Source organism: Aaosphaeria arxii (assembly GCF_010015735.1).
Source record: "Aaosphaeria arxii CBS 175.79 unplaced genomic scaffold BU24scaffold_2, whole genome shotgun sequence".
Taxonomy (NCBI): domain Eukaryota; kingdom Fungi; phylum Ascomycota; class Dothideomycetes; order Pleosporales; genus Aaosphaeria; species Aaosphaeria arxii.
The window spans coordinates 3,606,249-3,623,471 of NW_022983475.1; the positions used below are offsets into that span (position 1 = coordinate 3,606,249).

The window sequence follows — 17,223 nt, forward strand, 5'->3', positions numbered from 1 at the left end:
TGCCATGAGCTATGTTCTTTTAGAGATTTGAAGATGTCGATGTACGAGCGATTGTATTGCTGATGTTAATTGTATATAGAGGGGTTGTAGGGTGCAAACAATAGCAGATGGAAGATGGATGGATGCACATTATGCGAAGACGGCTGAGAGATTTTAGCCCGGACGGGATCGGAATGGGAGATGGCGCCGATTCCCGGTGGTTGTTACTTGCATGTGGGTGGGTTTAGAGCCTAGAGGGATGGGAGTCGTTTCGTCATGCTCCGAGGCGAGAACTTTTGTCTAGGAGCGCCTCCGCGACTCAACCTCATATTACCCCCCACGCGCTCTCTGGCGTAACCTTTCCTCACCCATCCGTTCGACATGTGGCACGTCTTCACTGCAAATTCGACTTCCCTTCGATTCCGGTAGACACCTTCTGTCTACCTTCTCGCGTGCTGAGCCATGCGCAGCACGCTTACTTTTACCGCCAAGGCCTGGCAGAGTACTGGCAATGGAGCTCTCTTTTCAAGAATACGGACGGAAAACAGATTTGACAGTTCAATAATCCGGAGAGCATCATCTCTACGACCCAATCCGCGGCAGACAATAGTCCCACCACAGCCGAATGGCTTCCTCCAGCCCATCACCTTCCGCCATAACCCCTCCCCACCACGACTACCGTCTCGGGTATTCAGCGCGTCACGATCCCTAGCAGAGGTGCAAAAGAGCAGTAATATTACAAGTAATGTGCGGAAATCATACAAGCAGGAGATGGAGGAGAAAGGAGTTGTTAATGTGGAAGAAGCCGAGCCCGAGGAAGAGGCTTTTGTGAAGTCGGAAAAGGCGTCTGCAGCTGCACAAGTAAACCTCAGCGCAAAATTGAGCAAGGACGGATCAGGATCAGGTCAAAAAGGGAGCATGAGCGAAATATGGAGACTGTTGAAGATCGCGCGACCGGAATTGGGATCATTATCATGGGCATTCCTTTTTCTACTCATCTCGTCGGCCGTTTCAATGTCTGTTCCGTTCTCCATTGGAAAGATTCTGGACATCGCAACACAAGCCGAAGGATCCAATGAAATGCTCTTTGGCCTGGATATCACCACCTTTTACGTTGCCCTGGCTACAGTCCTGGCCACCGGTGCCGCCGCGAATTTCGGTCGCATCATTATCCTACGTATCGTTGGAGAACGAATCGTCGCCCGTCTACGATCACAGCTGTACCGAAAGACCTTCATCCAGAATGCTGAATTCTTTGATGCGAACCGCGTGGGTGATCTGATATCTCGCTTGGGCTCGGACACCATCATTGTCGGAAAGAGCATTACCCAGAACCTGTCTGATGGTCTCCGCTCTGGCGTAAGTGGTGCTGCTGGGTTCGTCATGATGGGCTGGGTCAGTCTCAAACTCACTGGTATTTTGGCACTGATAGGCCCGCCAATTGCTATCGTCGCTTTCGTGTCCGGCAGGGCTTTACGGAATATCAGCCGCAAGATCCAGAAGAACTTAGGTACCCTGACAAAGATTGCCGAGGAACGTCTAGGAAACGTAAGAACGAGCCAAGCATTTGCAGGGGAAGTTCAAGAGGCGGCTCGATATAACCGTCAAGTCAAGAGAATATTCCAACTCGGGAAGAAAGAAGCAATTGTTGCCGCATCTTTCTTCGGTAGTACTGGACTTCTGGGTAACTTGACCATCATTGCAGTTCTCTACGCTGGTGGGGGCATGGTCAAATCGGGTGCCATATCCATTGGTGAACTCACTTCCTTCCTGATGTACACGGCATATGCTGGCTCAAGCATGGTGGGTCTATCAGGTTTTTGGGGTGAGATGATGAAAGGTGTCGGTGCAGCTAGTCGCCTTTTTGAACTGCAGGATCGCAATCCGACAATATCCCCGACCAAAGGCGAACCTGTCAGATCTGCTCGTGGACCGATTGAATTCAAGAATGTAACGTTCAGTTACCCAACAAGGCCCAAAGTAACCATCTTCAAGGATCTCAACTTTAAAATCAACCAAGGCATCAACGTCGCAATCGTAGCACCAAGTGGAGCGGGGAAATCAACCGTCGCAAGTCTTCTGTTGCGATTTTACATCCCCACCGAAGGAACTATCACTATCGATGGTCGCGATATCACCAAATTGAATGCTAAGCAGTTACGAAGAAAGATTGGCTTTGTTGGCCAGGAGCCTGTCCTATTCTCTGGAACTATCGCTGAGAATATTGCGTACGGAGTTCCCCAGGCTACTCGTGCCGAGATAGTAGCAGCAGCACGCAAAGCCAATTGTCAATTCATCAGCGACTTTGTAAGTAGAAAGTCCTCGCAAGCGTACAAGTACGGCTAAAACTGACAAATTGTAGCCTGATGGACTTGAGACACATGTAGGAGCACGAGGCACACAGCTTTCTGGAGGTCAGAAGCAACGCATTGCCATTGCACGAGCTCTAATCAAGCAACCTGACATCTTGATACTCGACGAAGCAACTAGTATGTGACAGAAACCTATTCAAGTGGATAATTCTAACAAATCCAGGCGCTCTCGATGCTGAGTCCGAAACGCTCGTCAATCAAGCCCTTGGCAAGTTGCTTGAGGAGAAGAATACAACCATCAGCATTGCACATCGCCTTTCCACGATCAAGCGGTCGGATCGTATCATAGTCATCAGCAACGATGGGCAGGTGGCAGAAGAGGGTACATACTCAGAGCTTGCCTCTAGACCCGATGGTGCATTCAGCAAATTGATGGAATGGCAACTAAACGGTGGGGATGTGCAACCCACTCGTGAGCCTAGAATCATGGAAGAGGAAGAGATCGAAAACGACCTGGAACAGGTGGAAGAGGAAGAGGAGGAGAATGTCTCCACAGCTGAAAGGCGCAGATAAGTCTAAGAGCGGTCAACTAGTCTCAAAGTATGTTTGTTGACCAGTTGCTCTGATATCGGCTGCTCGGCTGAGTATCTACTACATAAGCGCCGTCACCTTGCGTCCTCAACAAAGGGTCCTCCCGGAGCATGCGTCAGATGGTCTGCATGGAAAAGACATATATCACCTTGGCGATATATATTGTATGTGTTTCAATTGTTCTAGAGAAGTGGGTTGGGGCTTGGGGCATCCAACGACTGTATGGCATGGTGGTGGTGTTACCTCTTGGCGATTTCGATCATTCGATCATTCGAACATTGGAAGTCAAGGTCAGCCCTGCATGGTGTTGTGTGGGATGTTGATCGATCTTCATGACAATTGTAACCTTGTTTCATAGATGGTGGCAATGACAGGAGAAAAGCTGGATGGATGCGATCTGTATATTAGTCTCCTCTCATACCCCGTAGTAGTAATTGTCCACCTATGTACATACCTCGTACTGTAAAGCCACGCCTTGCTACCTCTAGGTCTCCCGTTGGAGCCAATCCGTATTCTTTCTCGTCGCTGGAAATAGATTTACTTAGACCGAATTATCGCCTCATCTCGACGATCCTTCGCATCAAACTCGTTATTCTCTCGTAGATCGCGCTTATTCATTCGGCGTTCGCGCGGCCATCCAGGTACGAGCATGCTAACGTCTCACCCCGCCTAGCTACAACCGTCCATTCACCAATAATCGATACCCTTCAAAACATTATGAATAACAATAATGATCCAGACACAAAGCCCTGCGAGACATCCGGCACGAGCCGCGACACCATCCATTAGCAGTCCCCGGAGATCCGACCATCATAGATTCCCAATCCTGACGTCATCGCGTTCGAGACCATACAGCATAATAAATCAATTACAAAAGCAAAGATGATGGCACAAGATGAATCCACCAACGTACAAGTACTTCAAGAAGAACACTGCCATCATTCCCCCATGATCAAAACAGCACAATTCACCTCCTACCGCCTCGCACACCGCACGCCTTCCTACTTCAACTCCCAACATATCAATCTCGCAAAGACAGCGACCCTTACGCCGAAGAACAATCGCAGTTTGTCGTCAAGTCCTACCAGAGAAATATCGTCCGCCGCTCAGAAATTCAAAATGGCCGGAAACCGTGAGAACAAGCCGCCCAAGCATGAAATGGTCCATTTCGCAGGACTACTCAACAAGGAGAGGAAGTTTGGTGACTTCAGGACGGTTTTGCATACTGGACTCTTCAGCCAGCTTGTGGCAATGGAGGTTCCCGTGAATGGAGAAATTGGTGACGAGGTTAGTGCATGGACTATTCATAAATATATACCAATGTCTTTCCAACATAGAACTGACTTGAATTACAAATAGGTCCACACTGTTGATCAGATTCTCCTCTTCACCGGTGGAAAGGGACTTGCAACAGTAGCCGGAAAGGACCAGGAGGTTCAAGCCGGTGATGTCGTAGTCGTCCCAGCCGGTACGCAACACCAATTCGTCACGAGAGGAGACAAGCCCTTGGAGTTGATCACCGTCTATTCGCCTGCCGAACACGACCCGAGAACGGTCCACAAGACGAAAGAAGAGGGCGATGAGGAAGAGGACAATGGCAAGGATGAGGCACCCGAGTGGTCTCATAAAACCGTGAAGGAAAACGTTGCAGCTGGTCTGATCAACGAGAGTGGAAAGTACGATTAATGGACAGGCATCACATTGTGAAAGCAACATACTGTGTATAGTGGAAGTAATGCGGCGTTTATGGGACACTACATACATAAGTAAAATCAAACGGGGCTGTAATCGACACTGTAATAATATACGAAATTATAATTGAACTAGTCAATGTTTGTACACAACGACCTTCGCCGACTTAAGACAGGACACTAATTCATTCGTCAATTGAATGAACAAGATGAATACAACCATCGTGATGACTAACTTCGGATACTTCAGAACCGCGAGAATACTGTTGAAGGAAAATTAGACATCATTGAACCACTCTGTTTCTTTGTTTGCTTGTTTGTACTCTGACCAAATACAAGGATGTACTGGAATGGTTGGTGAACAACCAACCAACCAGCCAGCCCCTGCATTCGCTAATCACTCTAGTCGACAAACGTTGGCCCGTTGACCCCCCACCATCATCATGGAGAAAACCCCGAACCAAAACTCCTCAAATTCTCTTTTGACATACTATATAGGCATTATAATTTTCGAAATCTTCCAACAAGTCTCGTTGGTGTAGTTGGTTATCACGTGGGTCTCATAGCGCTTTATGCTGTGACTGCTTCCTAAGAAGTGGAGATCCCAAGGCCGCCAGTTCGAGTCTGGCACGGGACATCATTGTTCTTATCATTCTTTTTTGCCAGTTTGAGGTCTTTGTTCGGAGTTGGATGCGCTGAAACTGTGTTTGTGGGGTCACAGGATGGATGGATAGGGGTGGCGGGGGTGCAATGTCTTTTTGCCTACTTAATCGCACGGGAATGTAGAGGTTTAGGTTGGTTTTTTTCGCCGCAGGAGTCTCGTCATTTGTGGGATCACATATTATCTATCGCATTTTGCATCATCAAAAAAGCATGACATTCACCGTACAGCATTCCTGAGAAACAATATGATGTCAGATCTGATAAACGAATCCTCCCCCTCATCCCATCCCAGTCTCGTTTGTAAGCCTTATGAAATCTCACATCCACCAGTCCCTTGCCGAACAACCGTGACCGTGGCCGTGGCCGTGGCTTAGTCGTGCCGCAATGGTTACCCGTGCTGGCAAAGTAGTGGTGGGGGTGCACGTCGTTCGTTTATTCATTCATTCATCTTAATGGCTAGTCAAAGTTCGACCTCAACTGTTCTAGTAAATGTATGCATAGTCCAATAGAATGTCTTTTTGTTGAAGTCATGCTGTCGATAGCACTGTCGGTTACAGCATGTCCCTTCCACTTCTATCTTCGAAGGGATGTCTGGGATACAGTTACTCCAGAAAGAAAGCGCGTGTACATATGTGGTGGTGGGGCTGGCTGCTATGCATCTATTCGGCATGTCGTTATACTTTGTAGCAATTCGTACCGCGGCTCCAGTCATTCTGAATGTGGAAATACATGTATACGGTGCTTGGATGCGGGGAAGAAAGGTCACGATGGTTGTATTTTTAGATACTCCCTAAGTACGGACGGAGTGTGGATTGTTGTGGCTACAGACACGTACCGAAGCTACTGTACAGTCAGTAACAAGGCCATGTGAGCCATCGTATCCATTTACCATGCGTGTAACAAGCGTGAGAGGAAAATGCGGCATGTGTAGAAAATTACCGTTTCTGTCGATCAAACACCATCTTCGCAAACAACTAACAGTCGAAGAAACGGCAGTAGAAGGACGAAAACGCTGATTGGGCGAGCGCAAGACGTTGGGTAACACCTTATCCGGCAACCTGATCCGCGGCACGACACAAATCGCGAGTTTGCAGAGGAACAAAAGTTGCGGCAAATGGGTTCAAGAGCGGTCATTGGCCAGGCGGAGACTGTCGATTCGACAAATCGTTTTCGCGCATCTGCCGTGATATGCTGCAGGAATTGCGAAAGAGTCGCTGCAATCCGGGACCAATTGATGTATGTGCATGCATGTATGTGTGGAGTGTCGACGGCATGCATACTTACGATATGATGATGATATGAGGGGCGTTGTGTTTCCGGGGATTGATTGTGTGTTGTGTCGTTATTGATAGGGCATGAGGCTGGTATGTCACTGTGAATTGGGGGAAGGGAGGAGCTCCGCCCAGGCTTTGGGATGGGACGCCTCAACTTGCTTGCCTGCGCGGAACTCGTTCCAGGCATGAGACATTGGTTGACATCAGGTGTGCTGGGTCGATCTTCAGATGTTCGAATAGGAGAGGAGAGACAAGAGAGAAAGAGACACCGAGTAGAGCGGTGTGCTGCGGAAGACGTGCACCCGCGGAGGCTCAAGATCAGGAGACAGAAGCGCGAGGAGAGGCAGAGCCTTAACAGCTGATGGATAGCCATGGCTGGCAGGATTCCGGATATGTCGCTCTGGGCGCTCGCTTTGGTCATCATTTGGTTGTACAACCTTACACCGTACGAGGCTCTTCGGTCTATTTTGTAATTGTTCTCCCTCATGATATCTCCATTTGGGCGCTCAACAGTCGTTTGTCGCCGACAGCCGGGTGCGGCTTTTCGTGCGTGGCAGGGGAGAAAAGCAAAAAGCAGCCGAAAAAGTAATATGGGAAAAGCATGTTGGTCTCTCTCTGCATGCACATTGCACTACATACGAGTTACATGCGTCTGACTATCTGATCGGATAGAGGGATAATGTTAATGTCAATGTCGGATCAGATAATGAGGGAAATAAAGGATTGGTACTGTCATTGCTGGATGTCGTGCAACGATGAACTGCCACCGGGTTGCGCCGCCCCCCATGACAGGGCAGCATGCTTGCAGGTATTGTACAATTCGCAATTCTACCACCCCGATAGAACATGCAATTACATATCCAAACCTGAAAGGGGATCAAGTCCCTCCAAGACGGATGAAGTCCCGCTTTCCGCCGGCTGTTTGATTCGGCGATGCCAGAACATGTATACGTAGAGGTCCCAAATCGGGCAGCGATCCATTGTCATTATTATCATCATGAGCTATTGTCACATCAATTACTCTGTATAGAGTAATTGATGCCTTATCTACGAGGAATATCTCTGATTGCGTATTGGCATCTTATCACAGAGCACTGCGTGTTCAATACTCCGTGGAGATGACTGGACCCTGAACCTGAAAGAAAGGAAAGAAAAGAAAAGGGCCAGGTTCGGTGGCCGTTATCGGTAGATGCAGTCAAAGTCTGAGGTGTAGGGAGGGGAAGGCCATTGGCGACTAAGAGAACGCGGAGTCTGGTACGGATGGATAACTAGGTAGCTAGACAATCTCTAAACGTGCGAAGAAAAGTCCAGAATACGCCAGAGAACACGCCAATCAGTGTCGACGAGTGACAAACTCATCTTCTTTACACGGAGAAGGGAACATTCCGCACATATGTGTAAATGTCTGTATGTCCTGTTATAAAGCGGACGGGGTCTCATGTGGATGGGTAATCAATTGATGATCGGTTAGAGGGAGAATTAATAGTTGTTGCAAGTTTGTCTGTGTGAGTAATGCGTTGGTAATGCCATGTGCATCAATCTTGGTTCAGGTGATGATGTAGTACAGTACTCTGTATAGTAGTACCCACTACCTGTAGGTAGAGCTGATAATGGATAATAATGATTTTTTTATTCGGATACCTAATGCAATTACCATCGTACTCGTAGCAGAGTAACTAACACATGTAGATAGATGATCGGAGTTCTTCAATGTTAACCTTGTTACCCTACTAGTTATGTCTGCCTGCTCGTACCTTAACTAACCTGACCATCCTCGGCTCACCATCTCATCTCATCTCATCTCATCATCCTATTTTCGCATCCAGTCACCCGCTTTCGCCCATCGCCGACCACCTAGGTACTACTCGCTCTCGTCCTCGTCCTCGTCCTCGTATCTAACAAAGTACCCGTAAACTACTCGTACTTGCACCAAAAGATTTCCCTTTCTCCACACTCCCACTTGCACTCGCAACTCTTCCTTCCTACTCCTCCTACTTTCCCTCTAATTTAGTCTCTCGTCGCGTCGCTCCTCTCTAGACTCTCCCTCCGCCGCCACCCAATCCTCCTCCTCCTCCTCCCCATCGTTCCCGTCCTCCCTCCTCATCCATCCCACCCTCTCAACAGTCAATCGCCTTATATCGTTACCGACCCCCTTCTTCCTATCCGTCCTATGACCCGATCCTTGAATTGACCGCGATCCGGCCTCCGCTCGCGCATCCATATAACATCTGCCCACCGTGTCGGTCACCATTCTCCAGCGCGCACACCCGCGGCTGTCACTCTTTTCGAATTTTCGCTCGCCACCCACCTCACTAGCACGATCAGTTGGCTCCCTCTCCGGTACGACACAAATTATCACAAGCAAAAGGCGTCTGGGACATCGTGGTGAACAGAGAGAGCGAGGTAAGTTCGTGTTCATCTCAGGAGACCCCCGTTCCCGACATTTTGGACAATCCTTCGACCCGCCCCACGATCTGATAATGCACACACTTCACAAAAAGAACTGCGTCAGATCAGATTACCACCACGACCTCCTCCCACTTCCTCCTCCACCACCAAACAAGAAACCCCCTCGATTGCTGGCTGGCTTACCAAACATCAACCTCTTCCCCCACCCACACTACTTCCACATCGTGATGCCATTATTCGCATTTCGAAGCATCACCAAGCCACGCCCGTCCCCTTTCCCTTTTTTTCCTATTCCCTTCTCCGCTATTCTCCGCTTGGCCCTGCCCTTGCACATGCCCATGCCCTTGCCCTTGCCCACTTCTCCCGATCTCCGGCACACCGTCACTGCCCATCACTCTCTCAATCGACCATGGCTACCCGTGCTGGTCGTGTTTCTGACTCAGATATGTGCTAACATTAATGGCTTAATTTATCAGGCTCATCTTCGCCCTTTGTACTCCTATCCACAAAACCTTCACCACCCTTCCTAAATCGACCCTCTCCTCCCCTACTTCGCACAATGGCTTCAGCAACACAGCCAGCTGCTCTCCATAGCATTCCTACCACCTCCACATCGCATCCTCAAGATCCCATACCTTCTGAGCCACGAGCCATACCTCAGCTTTCCATCAAACCTACACGGGATCACACCTCAATGTCTCCACGATCCTCCGGCGAATCGATTGAATGGAGCGGCAACAGCAGCGACTCCGATGCGCCCATTACACCCAGCACAGAACCACAGGTCGATGAGATCATTGACAAGTTGCAGGATCTCCCTACGGCTGCAGTCAATTTCAACGAACAACAATCATCTCGACCCCGACGGGCTTCTACAACACTGATCACAGAATCTCGCGCTGAAATTCAAAGAATACTGGGCGAGGGCGAGTCGGCTACTCAGCTCATCAGCCAATGCTGCGGTGGAGGTTGCTGTCTGCTCAAGACATCGGCTCCTGATACATCTGCCCCAGACTTCGAGGCTGTCGTTCTTCCAGACACCAAAGCCTTCAAGAGCTTGAACCTGAAGCTGGGACCATTGTCCCTCAACACCCCGCTGACCAATACCTTCGATCTTCCTCCCGTCAACATGTCCTTCGAGCCAATTCCTTCCAAGGAGACCAATCATGTCTCCACAGTCCACAAGATGCCACCCACATACGTGCAGCCACACCCACCATACGATGTCTACTCCGCACCCCTCTACCACGCACGAGAGCTGACCAAGCCCGGAGCTGAGAAGCGGACCTTCCACTTCGATTTGGATGTGACGGATTATCCTGACGAGAATGGTGTCGATTTCAAGGTTGGGGGTGCGATCGGCATTTGCCCGCCCAATTCTACCGAGATGGTCGATGAACTCTTCGACGTGCTCTGCATCCCCAAATTCGTTCGCGATAAGTCGGTCACGCTCAAGACCACCACCGGTCGCTGGCCGACCATCTGGGGCGAGGATCAAGCACGCGAGCTTGTCACTACACGCCGTGAGCTCTTGACCTGGTGTGCCGATATTCAGTCCAATCCTCCCACTAAGCAGCTCATCCGTGTCATGGCCGAACACGCGGCCGACCCCAACGAACGCAAGATCCTATTCTACCTGTCATCTGCAGAGGGACAGGCTGCATTCTGCGACCTTCGAACAACTTCACATCTTACCATCGCCCAGCTTCTGTCCGCTTTTCCATCCGCAAAGCCACCGCTACCTGAACTCCTTTCCGTACTCAACCAATTGATGCCCCGCTTCTACTCGCTATCCAATGACCCTCACATCTCGTCTGCTCGTCCCGGCTTACCAGGTGACCGCCGACTTATCGAAATGGCCGTGACCATCCACGAAACTCCCGATTGGCACGCGAATGGAGGATACCGTACGGGTGTTGGCAGTGGCTTCATGGAGCGCATGGCCCAAGCCTTCATCAACGCCGAAGCCGAGGGCATCGATCCTCGTGAGATACTCAATCTCCGCATCCCCATGTTCCGAGGATTGATGGCGAACCCCCTTTCTCGAGACTTCGGCGGTGACGGCCCGATGGTGTTGATTGGTGCCGGCGTAGGAATGGCTCCCTTCCGAGGCTTTATTCTTAACAGGCTCAAGAACGCCAACTGCGCGAACAAGATCTGGCTCATTCAAGGTGTTCGTGACTCCATGCTTGATGAAATCTACTCTGGCGAACTTGGAGATCACGAACGTGAGATTAAGAAGGTCGTCCAAAGTCGGAAGACTCGTGTCGCTGGAGAGACCGACGCCAAATACGTGCAGGACGAGGTCAGACTCCAGGCTGATATTGTCTGGTTCGTTATCAATGCTCTTGACGGCCGTATCTTTGTCTGTGGAAGCAGCAAGGGTATGGGTGAGGGTGTTGAAGCAGCATTGATGGATGTTGCCATGCAAAAGGGTGGTATTAGCGAGGCTGAGGCGAAGGAATTCTGGGCCAAGAAGAAGGAAGATCGTCAATACATTGCTGTAAGTGTATCCCCTCGCGAATCGAGATTCTTTATACTGATTATTTGTAAAGGAAACCTGGTAATTCGCATGATCGCGATCTATCAGTCCGCTATAACACCCATGTTCTGTTGTAAATACCCGCCGACTACTGCCGCTTCCTCTACCGCGTACATACCCATACATATTCATCATCATATTTTACGGCGTTTGAAAAGGGGAAGCTTTGAACAAAAATTTTCATATGCAGACAGACTGCATAGCCAACATCGTTTCTATTTCTCGCATCCCCATGCGTGTTTTACTGGTTAATCTTTTTTTGGTTATTACGACAGGGATGCCTATGTGCTACTCTCCAAGTCACCACTTGCTATATCATCCGCATACAAGAGCACATAGCACTGGAGCATTATTTCGAACTCGTACATCTCTCGTTGGCTATCTACTGGCGTTCCTTTGGCATGGTTGGCTGGTGTGGTACTCTTGAGCCATGAATTCACATACATTATACATGTGCTTGGCCAAAAGCAAGATGGCTCAAGAGCCAAAAAAAATGTCATTTGTATTGATAGATAGAATGGAAAATGAACATCATTATTGGAATACATTTCCCTTGCTCTACCAATCGATAATCATCTTGTCCTAGCTTATCGCTTCAGACCCTGCACAATGACGTAGTGCGGCTGAATCTTCCCCTTTCCTCATCTCCTTTCCTTACACGGAACGAATTTCCGTTCCTGGGGCCAGTAATCAACACCAAACCACATTGAACACCTACTCAAAGCACATCAGATAAAGTCGAACTAAGTTACGACACCACATCAATACCAAACCATCATCCTCCACACAGAAAAAGGTATGGATGTCGTACTCCTCCCTCTGCGCGCAGTATATTCCATCTTCAAACTTAAAGACTTAGTTCTCCTACTAGGAAAGTCGCCCAAGAGATCGTTGTTTTAGGACTTCTCTCACGACGTAGTGCAAGTGACTGGGTACCTAGGTGTCTAGTAATACTCTAACTCATCAATATCAATGACATCAACTTGTGCCATGACGATTTTCAATGGCTGTGCCTTCAACATCTCTATTTTCCTTCTTGTAAGGCCCGCCTCTCCCCCAGGCGAAGTTACGGTCAATTTGATTGTAAAGCATCGGCGACACCTCAAAGCGCGTCAAAGTTCTATGTATTCGTTTCCTTCCGTCAGCATATGACTCGGCAGCGAACTGGGACTTGACCTTAAGGTTGATTTACATCTCAGCTCCCTCCGACACCGCATTGTAACACGTCAATTCGGTTTTTGGATTCGTTCCGTGGTCTGGAAAGGCGCAGTCGATGAGGACTTGACATTTGGTCGGCCCTCGCACGTCCTCGAAGTTCCCTGCCCATCGCAAAAAGTCTGTTTCGTACTGGTAGCCACGGTCTAAGAGGGCTTTGCAGGCCAGGTGTCCGATGGCTATGGGATCGTGATTAGATCGGCAGGTTACGAGAATTCGCTTGCGCCATAGCGAACAGCGTAGCTGGGTTGATGTGTGGTATCAATGTTTATGTTCTGTCCTTTCGTGTTCGTAGTAGTTTGAGAGGATGTCGAGGTTGATGTTACATCAATTGCGCTAGTCGTTTGGATGAACTATCTCTCGTAGCTGCGAAGAAAGCGAGTGGGACGTGATGGTTGTAGACGCGGGGATTCTCGATAATAATGAGTCTTTTTTTGCATTTCATCTTGCATCAGGCAGACAAGGTGTGTGTGATACCATACCCTCCCCTCCAATGGTCGACGTTGCAGGGATTATCGCGGGGGAAGGAAGATGCAGCGCCACACTGGTGGAACCTTGTCATGACTACGAGTATGACTCTGACGCTTGTTTACACAGTCTAGAAACGAGCAATTGAACCCCAAATTGCTCCGTACTGCTGCACCAATTGTGCAATTGTTAAACCTTCAACGTCCTGTCATCGTTCGATTTCACTGCAGGTGCTTGGCATATTGAGCACCATTCAATGCGGTGGGTTTTGCATTCACTGATTTCAGTCCTAGGCGTCATCATCAGCTTCAACCAAAAATTAGTTGGATAAGTGAACAGTGTGAACATCATAACAAAGAGCTCTCATCAAAAAAGCACAAAACATTGTCATTTAGGCGAGAACTTTGTCATACCTATAAACACTTTTCTCACCCATCTCCATCCAACAACCAACCATCATCTCCAACATCCTTTCGACCACAACCACAAACAAACAACCACCACCATGGCACCCCCCAACACAACCCAACCAATCCACCTCCCCGGCACAACCCTCGAAGGAGGCGGCCAACTCCTCCGCAACGCCCTCGCCCTCTCCTCCCTCCTCCGCACACCCATCCACGTGACCTCCATCCGAGGAAACCGCTCCGGTGGAGGAGGCCTCAAAGCGCAGCACCTGGTCTCGCTACAATTCCTCGCCGCGGCCTCAGGCGCGGGGGTCAAGGGCATAGGGCTGGGGAGCAAGGAGGTTGTGTTTTCGCCCGGCGAGCGGGAACGACATGGCTTTGGGGGATCGGTGGAAGCAAAGGGGGACTCGAGGAAAAGGAGGAGGAAGATCGAGATCAAGCAGGCGACGCCCGGGAGCGTGAGTCTTGTTTTCCAGGCTGTGCTGCCGTTTTTGATGTTCGGGGGTTGCTGTGTGGCGGCGGATGGGAAAGAGAGTGGAGAGAAAGAAGACGATGGGGAGGGGGAGATAGAGGAGGAGTTCGAGCTGCTGATCACGGGCGGCACGAACGTTTCGAATAGTCCTAGCTTCGACTACACCGCGCAGGTGCTCATTCCGATGCTCAAGATGATCGGGATTCCTGATATCGAGGTCATGTGCTCGAGGGGTTGGAGTCAGGGGCGCACGAGTCTTGGATGGGTCCGGTATCGGTTTGGTACTTTGAGAGATAAGCTTCCCGCGTTCAGGCTTGTTGATCGGGGGAGCCTTGTCAAGGTCAATTTCACGATTCTTGCGCCTGGAGGGTCGGAGAGGGATTTCAGGGATGAGGTGGAGGTTGCCTGGGAGAGATTTTCGAGGACTGCCTGGCCTGATGTGGGACCGGAAAATGAAGAACCGGAGATGGAGGTTTCGTTTGAAGATTCGAGGGATGCTAAGAGATATTACCTGCTTGTTGTTGCGACGACATCGACGGGGATGAAGTTGGGTCGCGATTGGTTGTATGACAGAGGTGTTCGGGCGGGCAAGACGGATGGAATTGCCAGGGAGATGCTGAGGAAGGTTTTGCTGGATATGAAAGCGGAGCTGGACCATGAGGGTTGCGTTGATGAGTGGATGAGGGACCAGCTTATCGTCTTTCAGGGTCTGGCTGAAGGGAAGAGTGAGGTGAATGGAGGCCGAAGAAGGATGAAGAACGGCGAAGAGGGCCAGCTGGTGGAGCCAAGCCTTCATGCGAAGACAGCACAGTGGGTGGCAGCAGAGCTGCTGAACGTCAGTTTTGATGATGAAGGTGGATGTGAGGGTGTTGGATATGCGCCTGGGCATCATAACGGGAATGCGCAGAGCAAAGAGCATAGTGGGGATGGATTGGTAGAAAGCATGGAGAAGCTTGACATCAAAGCAAACACCCCATGAATGGACTCATTACATATATTTTTGTATTTTATATGGTTCAAGCGAAAGCATTTGAGAGACAGTTTTCATAAAAGCGATACTACACATCGAAAATGTAGTAGTCTTGGTTCAATCTATTCTAAAACATATGTCCTGGTATCTTGGTGGTATACTAACGCTAAATCTATGCAGCCATCTACAATGCATATCTGAAGTGCAGACTCTGTTTGTCAGTCTGATCTCTGAACCCATCCGCCACGGCCTGCTCGTCCTCGCCAGGGCCATACTTGCGATCCCTGCTCTTATTCTGCCACCCCATCCACCCCATGAGGAAGAGGGCGATTACGATCATGCCTCCGTAACATACAATAAGGCCGGTGAGTGCACTATAGTATCTTGGGGACTCCCTCGCGAAGAAGATGTTCGCTCCGGCAATGTTTCCTGCGGCATAGAAGACAAACCAGAGTCCATTGGCGGTGGATCGCTTCGTATGTCCAGCAATGTTGGTGGTCAGGAGATTCCATGATAAGATGACAGGTGCACCGATAAGATACTGGAGCCATGTGCAGCCTACTAGACTCCATCTATGATCCAGGGATGTCAGACGGATGCCGATAAGGCCACCAAGCGGAGGAAGACAGATAAGAGCCAAAATGATGCAACGAGAGTCCTTGAAATATCCCGCTGCGAGACCACATAGAGGTACCAGGAAGAACTCGAAAGCGCCCGTTGGCAATTGCAACAATGTCGCGTTGATACCAGAGAAGCCGAAGCCTTTGATCAAGCTGGACGCAAAGTTGCTGACACCGCCGTTGATAACTCCGCAGCCCATACCGATCAGCATGAGACAGTGAACTTTGATGTCCAGAAGAGCCTCAATCGCCTGGGAAAATTGGAACTGCTTCGTCTTCACTCCGATCATGTTGCTTGCAATGCGGTCAATGGCCACGATGCGCTGCTTGTGCGTGAGGAACCTGGCCGAGCTGGGCGAATCAGGCATGACCCAGAGGAAAACCCAGGACCAGACAAAGTTGATCAGGCCGATGACGAGGAAGATGAGCTGCCACGATTTGATGGTCGACGATTCAACGTGTCCAAGTCCGAATCCGAGCAAAGCACCAACCTATTGAAAGTAAGCGATGTGACAGATTAATGACTACCAGGAGAGGTGTGCATACCATTGTAGCCATGCCGTTGAATGCTAGGAAAACACACATGCGAAGCGGTTGCTCCTCGCGGGTGTAGAACATGCTGACAATGTTCATAATCGCAGGCGAGATGCTTGCCTCGAACTGTACCACGTATCAGAATCCAGATCGTTAGCCCAATGGAGATGGACCTACCATTCCCAACAAAAACCTAAGCGCCAACATTCCCGCATAGTTTTTCGCAGCTACATGGCAGCAAAGAAGAATGCTCCAGATAAGGATCATGGTACCAGTGTATTTAGAGACTGGAAGCCTCTGAATGAGGTAATTGGCCGGCATGGCCCAGAACAAATAACCGAAGTTGAAGATGGCTGCCGTCCAAGAATACCGTTGTCCTTGCAACCCAAGATCGGGAATTAAGGAATATGCCGATGCATAATTCAGGGACAGCTTATCAAGGAACTGGATGGTATATGTCATACAGATCTGTATTATCCATTGTCAGCTATTCTCTGCTGTCCCGTATGCTGTCACTCATTGAATTCAAAAGGGTGCGTACCATGGGCATGATGACCCAATCGAGTTTCCGCAGAACGATTTTCCGCTCAGCGTCTAACTCCTCCCTTGAGTACTGTTGGACCTCGAGATACAGATCGGCTCCGATATCCCGCATCTGCTTCTCCGCCGCTATTTGGCCCTCGTCAATGTCCATGCTCGGTGCTGGAGCAATCACCTCCTCCTTTTCACCCATGCTTGATTTGTTTCTAGCTGAACTTGGCCAAGCAGGCTTGTTGCAGAATATGCCTTCGGTGATTGACGAGTTGAAGGCCCAGGACGTCCAGTGTTGTTGGAAGAGTGACGTATGATTGGCACCACGAATATGGTCGTTGGACGTTAAACGATCGGTCAACATGGGGAAGCCCGTCCTTCTTATCCTTCTACCATCCCCTCCTTACATCCGAGGATCGTCCCAGTTGCCAGGCGTGATAATAATCCGAGGAAAACCCCCGCCTCTGTAGACGCGCTCTTATCATGCATTCTCCGTCATTCCTATCAAGACCCTTACTAGTCTTCGTGTTCTGTGATGTTGATCC

General features: G+C 49.6%; 7 protein-coding genes and 1 non-coding gene across 8 annotated transcripts; 6 read left to right on the forward strand and 2 right to left on the reverse strand.

Moving 5' to 3' along the window:
• Positions 1-750: 750 nt before the first annotated feature.
• On the forward strand, positions 751-4,568 carry BU24DRAFT_431461 (P-loop containing nucleoside triphosphate hydrolase protein; the record flags this gene model as incomplete). Its single annotated transcript, XM_033529869.1, has 5 exons — positions 751-2,286; positions 2,342-2,468; positions 2,515-2,813; positions 3,993-4,169; positions 4,242-4,568. The coding sequence occupies 5 exons, from the start codon at positions 751-753 to the stop codon at positions 4,566-4,568; spliced, it is 2,466 nt and encodes an 821-aa protein (XP_033388130.1).
• Positions 4,569-5,100: 532 nt separating this feature from the next.
• Positions 5,101-5,210, forward strand: BU24DRAFT_t14. Its single transcript has one exon. It is a non-coding gene; the product is annotated as a tRNA-Met (tRNA).
• A 414-nt stretch (positions 5,211-5,624) lies between these two features.
• On the forward strand, positions 5,625-6,147 carry BU24DRAFT_127289 (uncharacterized protein). The gene has a single exon (XM_033520966.1). The coding sequence runs from the start codon at positions 5,730-5,732 to the stop codon at positions 6,105-6,107; it is 378 nt and encodes a 125-aa protein (XP_033388131.1). The 5' UTR covers positions 5,625-5,729; the 3' UTR covers positions 6,108-6,147.
• Positions 6,044-7,093, reverse strand: BU24DRAFT_127284 (uncharacterized protein). The gene is made up of 2 exons (XM_033520965.1): positions 6,126-7,093; positions 6,044-6,076 (listed from the first exon to the last, which is right to left on the reverse strand). The coding sequence occupies exon 1, from the start codon at positions 6,995-6,997 to the stop codon at positions 6,188-6,190; it is 810 nt and encodes a 269-aa protein (XP_033388132.1). The 5' UTR covers positions 6,998-7,093; the 3' UTR covers positions 6,044-6,076; positions 6,126-6,187.
• A 1,850-nt stretch (positions 7,094-8,943) lies between these two features.
• Positions 8,944-9,632, forward strand: BU24DRAFT_419412 (uncharacterized protein; the record flags this gene model as incomplete). Its single annotated transcript, XM_033527209.1, has 1 exon — positions 8,944-9,632. A coding segment is annotated over exon 1 (383 nt), but the record flags the coding sequence as incomplete, so codon positions are not given.
• On the forward strand, positions 9,479-11,486 carry BU24DRAFT_431462 (uncharacterized protein; the record flags this gene model as incomplete). Its single annotated transcript, XM_033529870.1, has 2 exons — positions 9,479-11,422; positions 11,475-11,486. The coding sequence occupies 2 exons, from the start codon at positions 9,479-9,481 to the stop codon at positions 11,484-11,486; spliced, it is 1,956 nt and encodes a 651-aa protein (XP_033388134.1).
• Positions 11,487-13,470: 1,984 nt separating this feature from the next.
• BU24DRAFT_127332 (EPT/RTPC-like protein) lies at positions 13,471-15,089 on the forward strand. Its single transcript, XM_033520967.1, has one exon. It carries the CDS (start codon positions 13,650-13,652, stop codon positions 15,000-15,002), a length of 1,353 nt encoding a protein of 450 aa, XP_033388135.1. The 5' UTR covers positions 13,471-13,649; the 3' UTR covers positions 15,003-15,089.
• An 88-nt stretch (positions 15,090-15,177) lies between these two features.
• Positions 15,178-16,880, reverse strand: BU24DRAFT_342034 (allantoin permease; the record flags this gene model as incomplete). Its single annotated transcript, XM_033523300.1, has 4 exons — positions 15,178-16,104; positions 16,160-16,273; positions 16,325-16,615; positions 16,689-16,880. The coding sequence occupies 4 exons, from the start codon at positions 16,878-16,880 to the stop codon at positions 15,178-15,180; spliced, it is 1,524 nt and encodes a 507-aa protein (XP_033388136.1).
• Positions 16,881-17,223: the final 343 nt, after the last annotated feature.

Coding starts and splice junctions, on each gene's coding strand:
- BU24DRAFT_127284 (XM_033520965.1), bottom strand. CDS start 6,997: ATGAGGGAGAACAATTACAAAATAGACCGAAGAGCCTCGTACGGTGTA.
- BU24DRAFT_127289 (XM_033520966.1), top strand. CDS start 5,730: ATGCATAGTCCAATAGAATGTCTTTTTGTTGAAGTCATGCTGTCGATA.
- BU24DRAFT_127332 (XM_033520967.1), top strand. CDS start 13,650: ATGGCACCCCCCAACACAACCCAACCAATCCACCTCCCCGGCACAACC.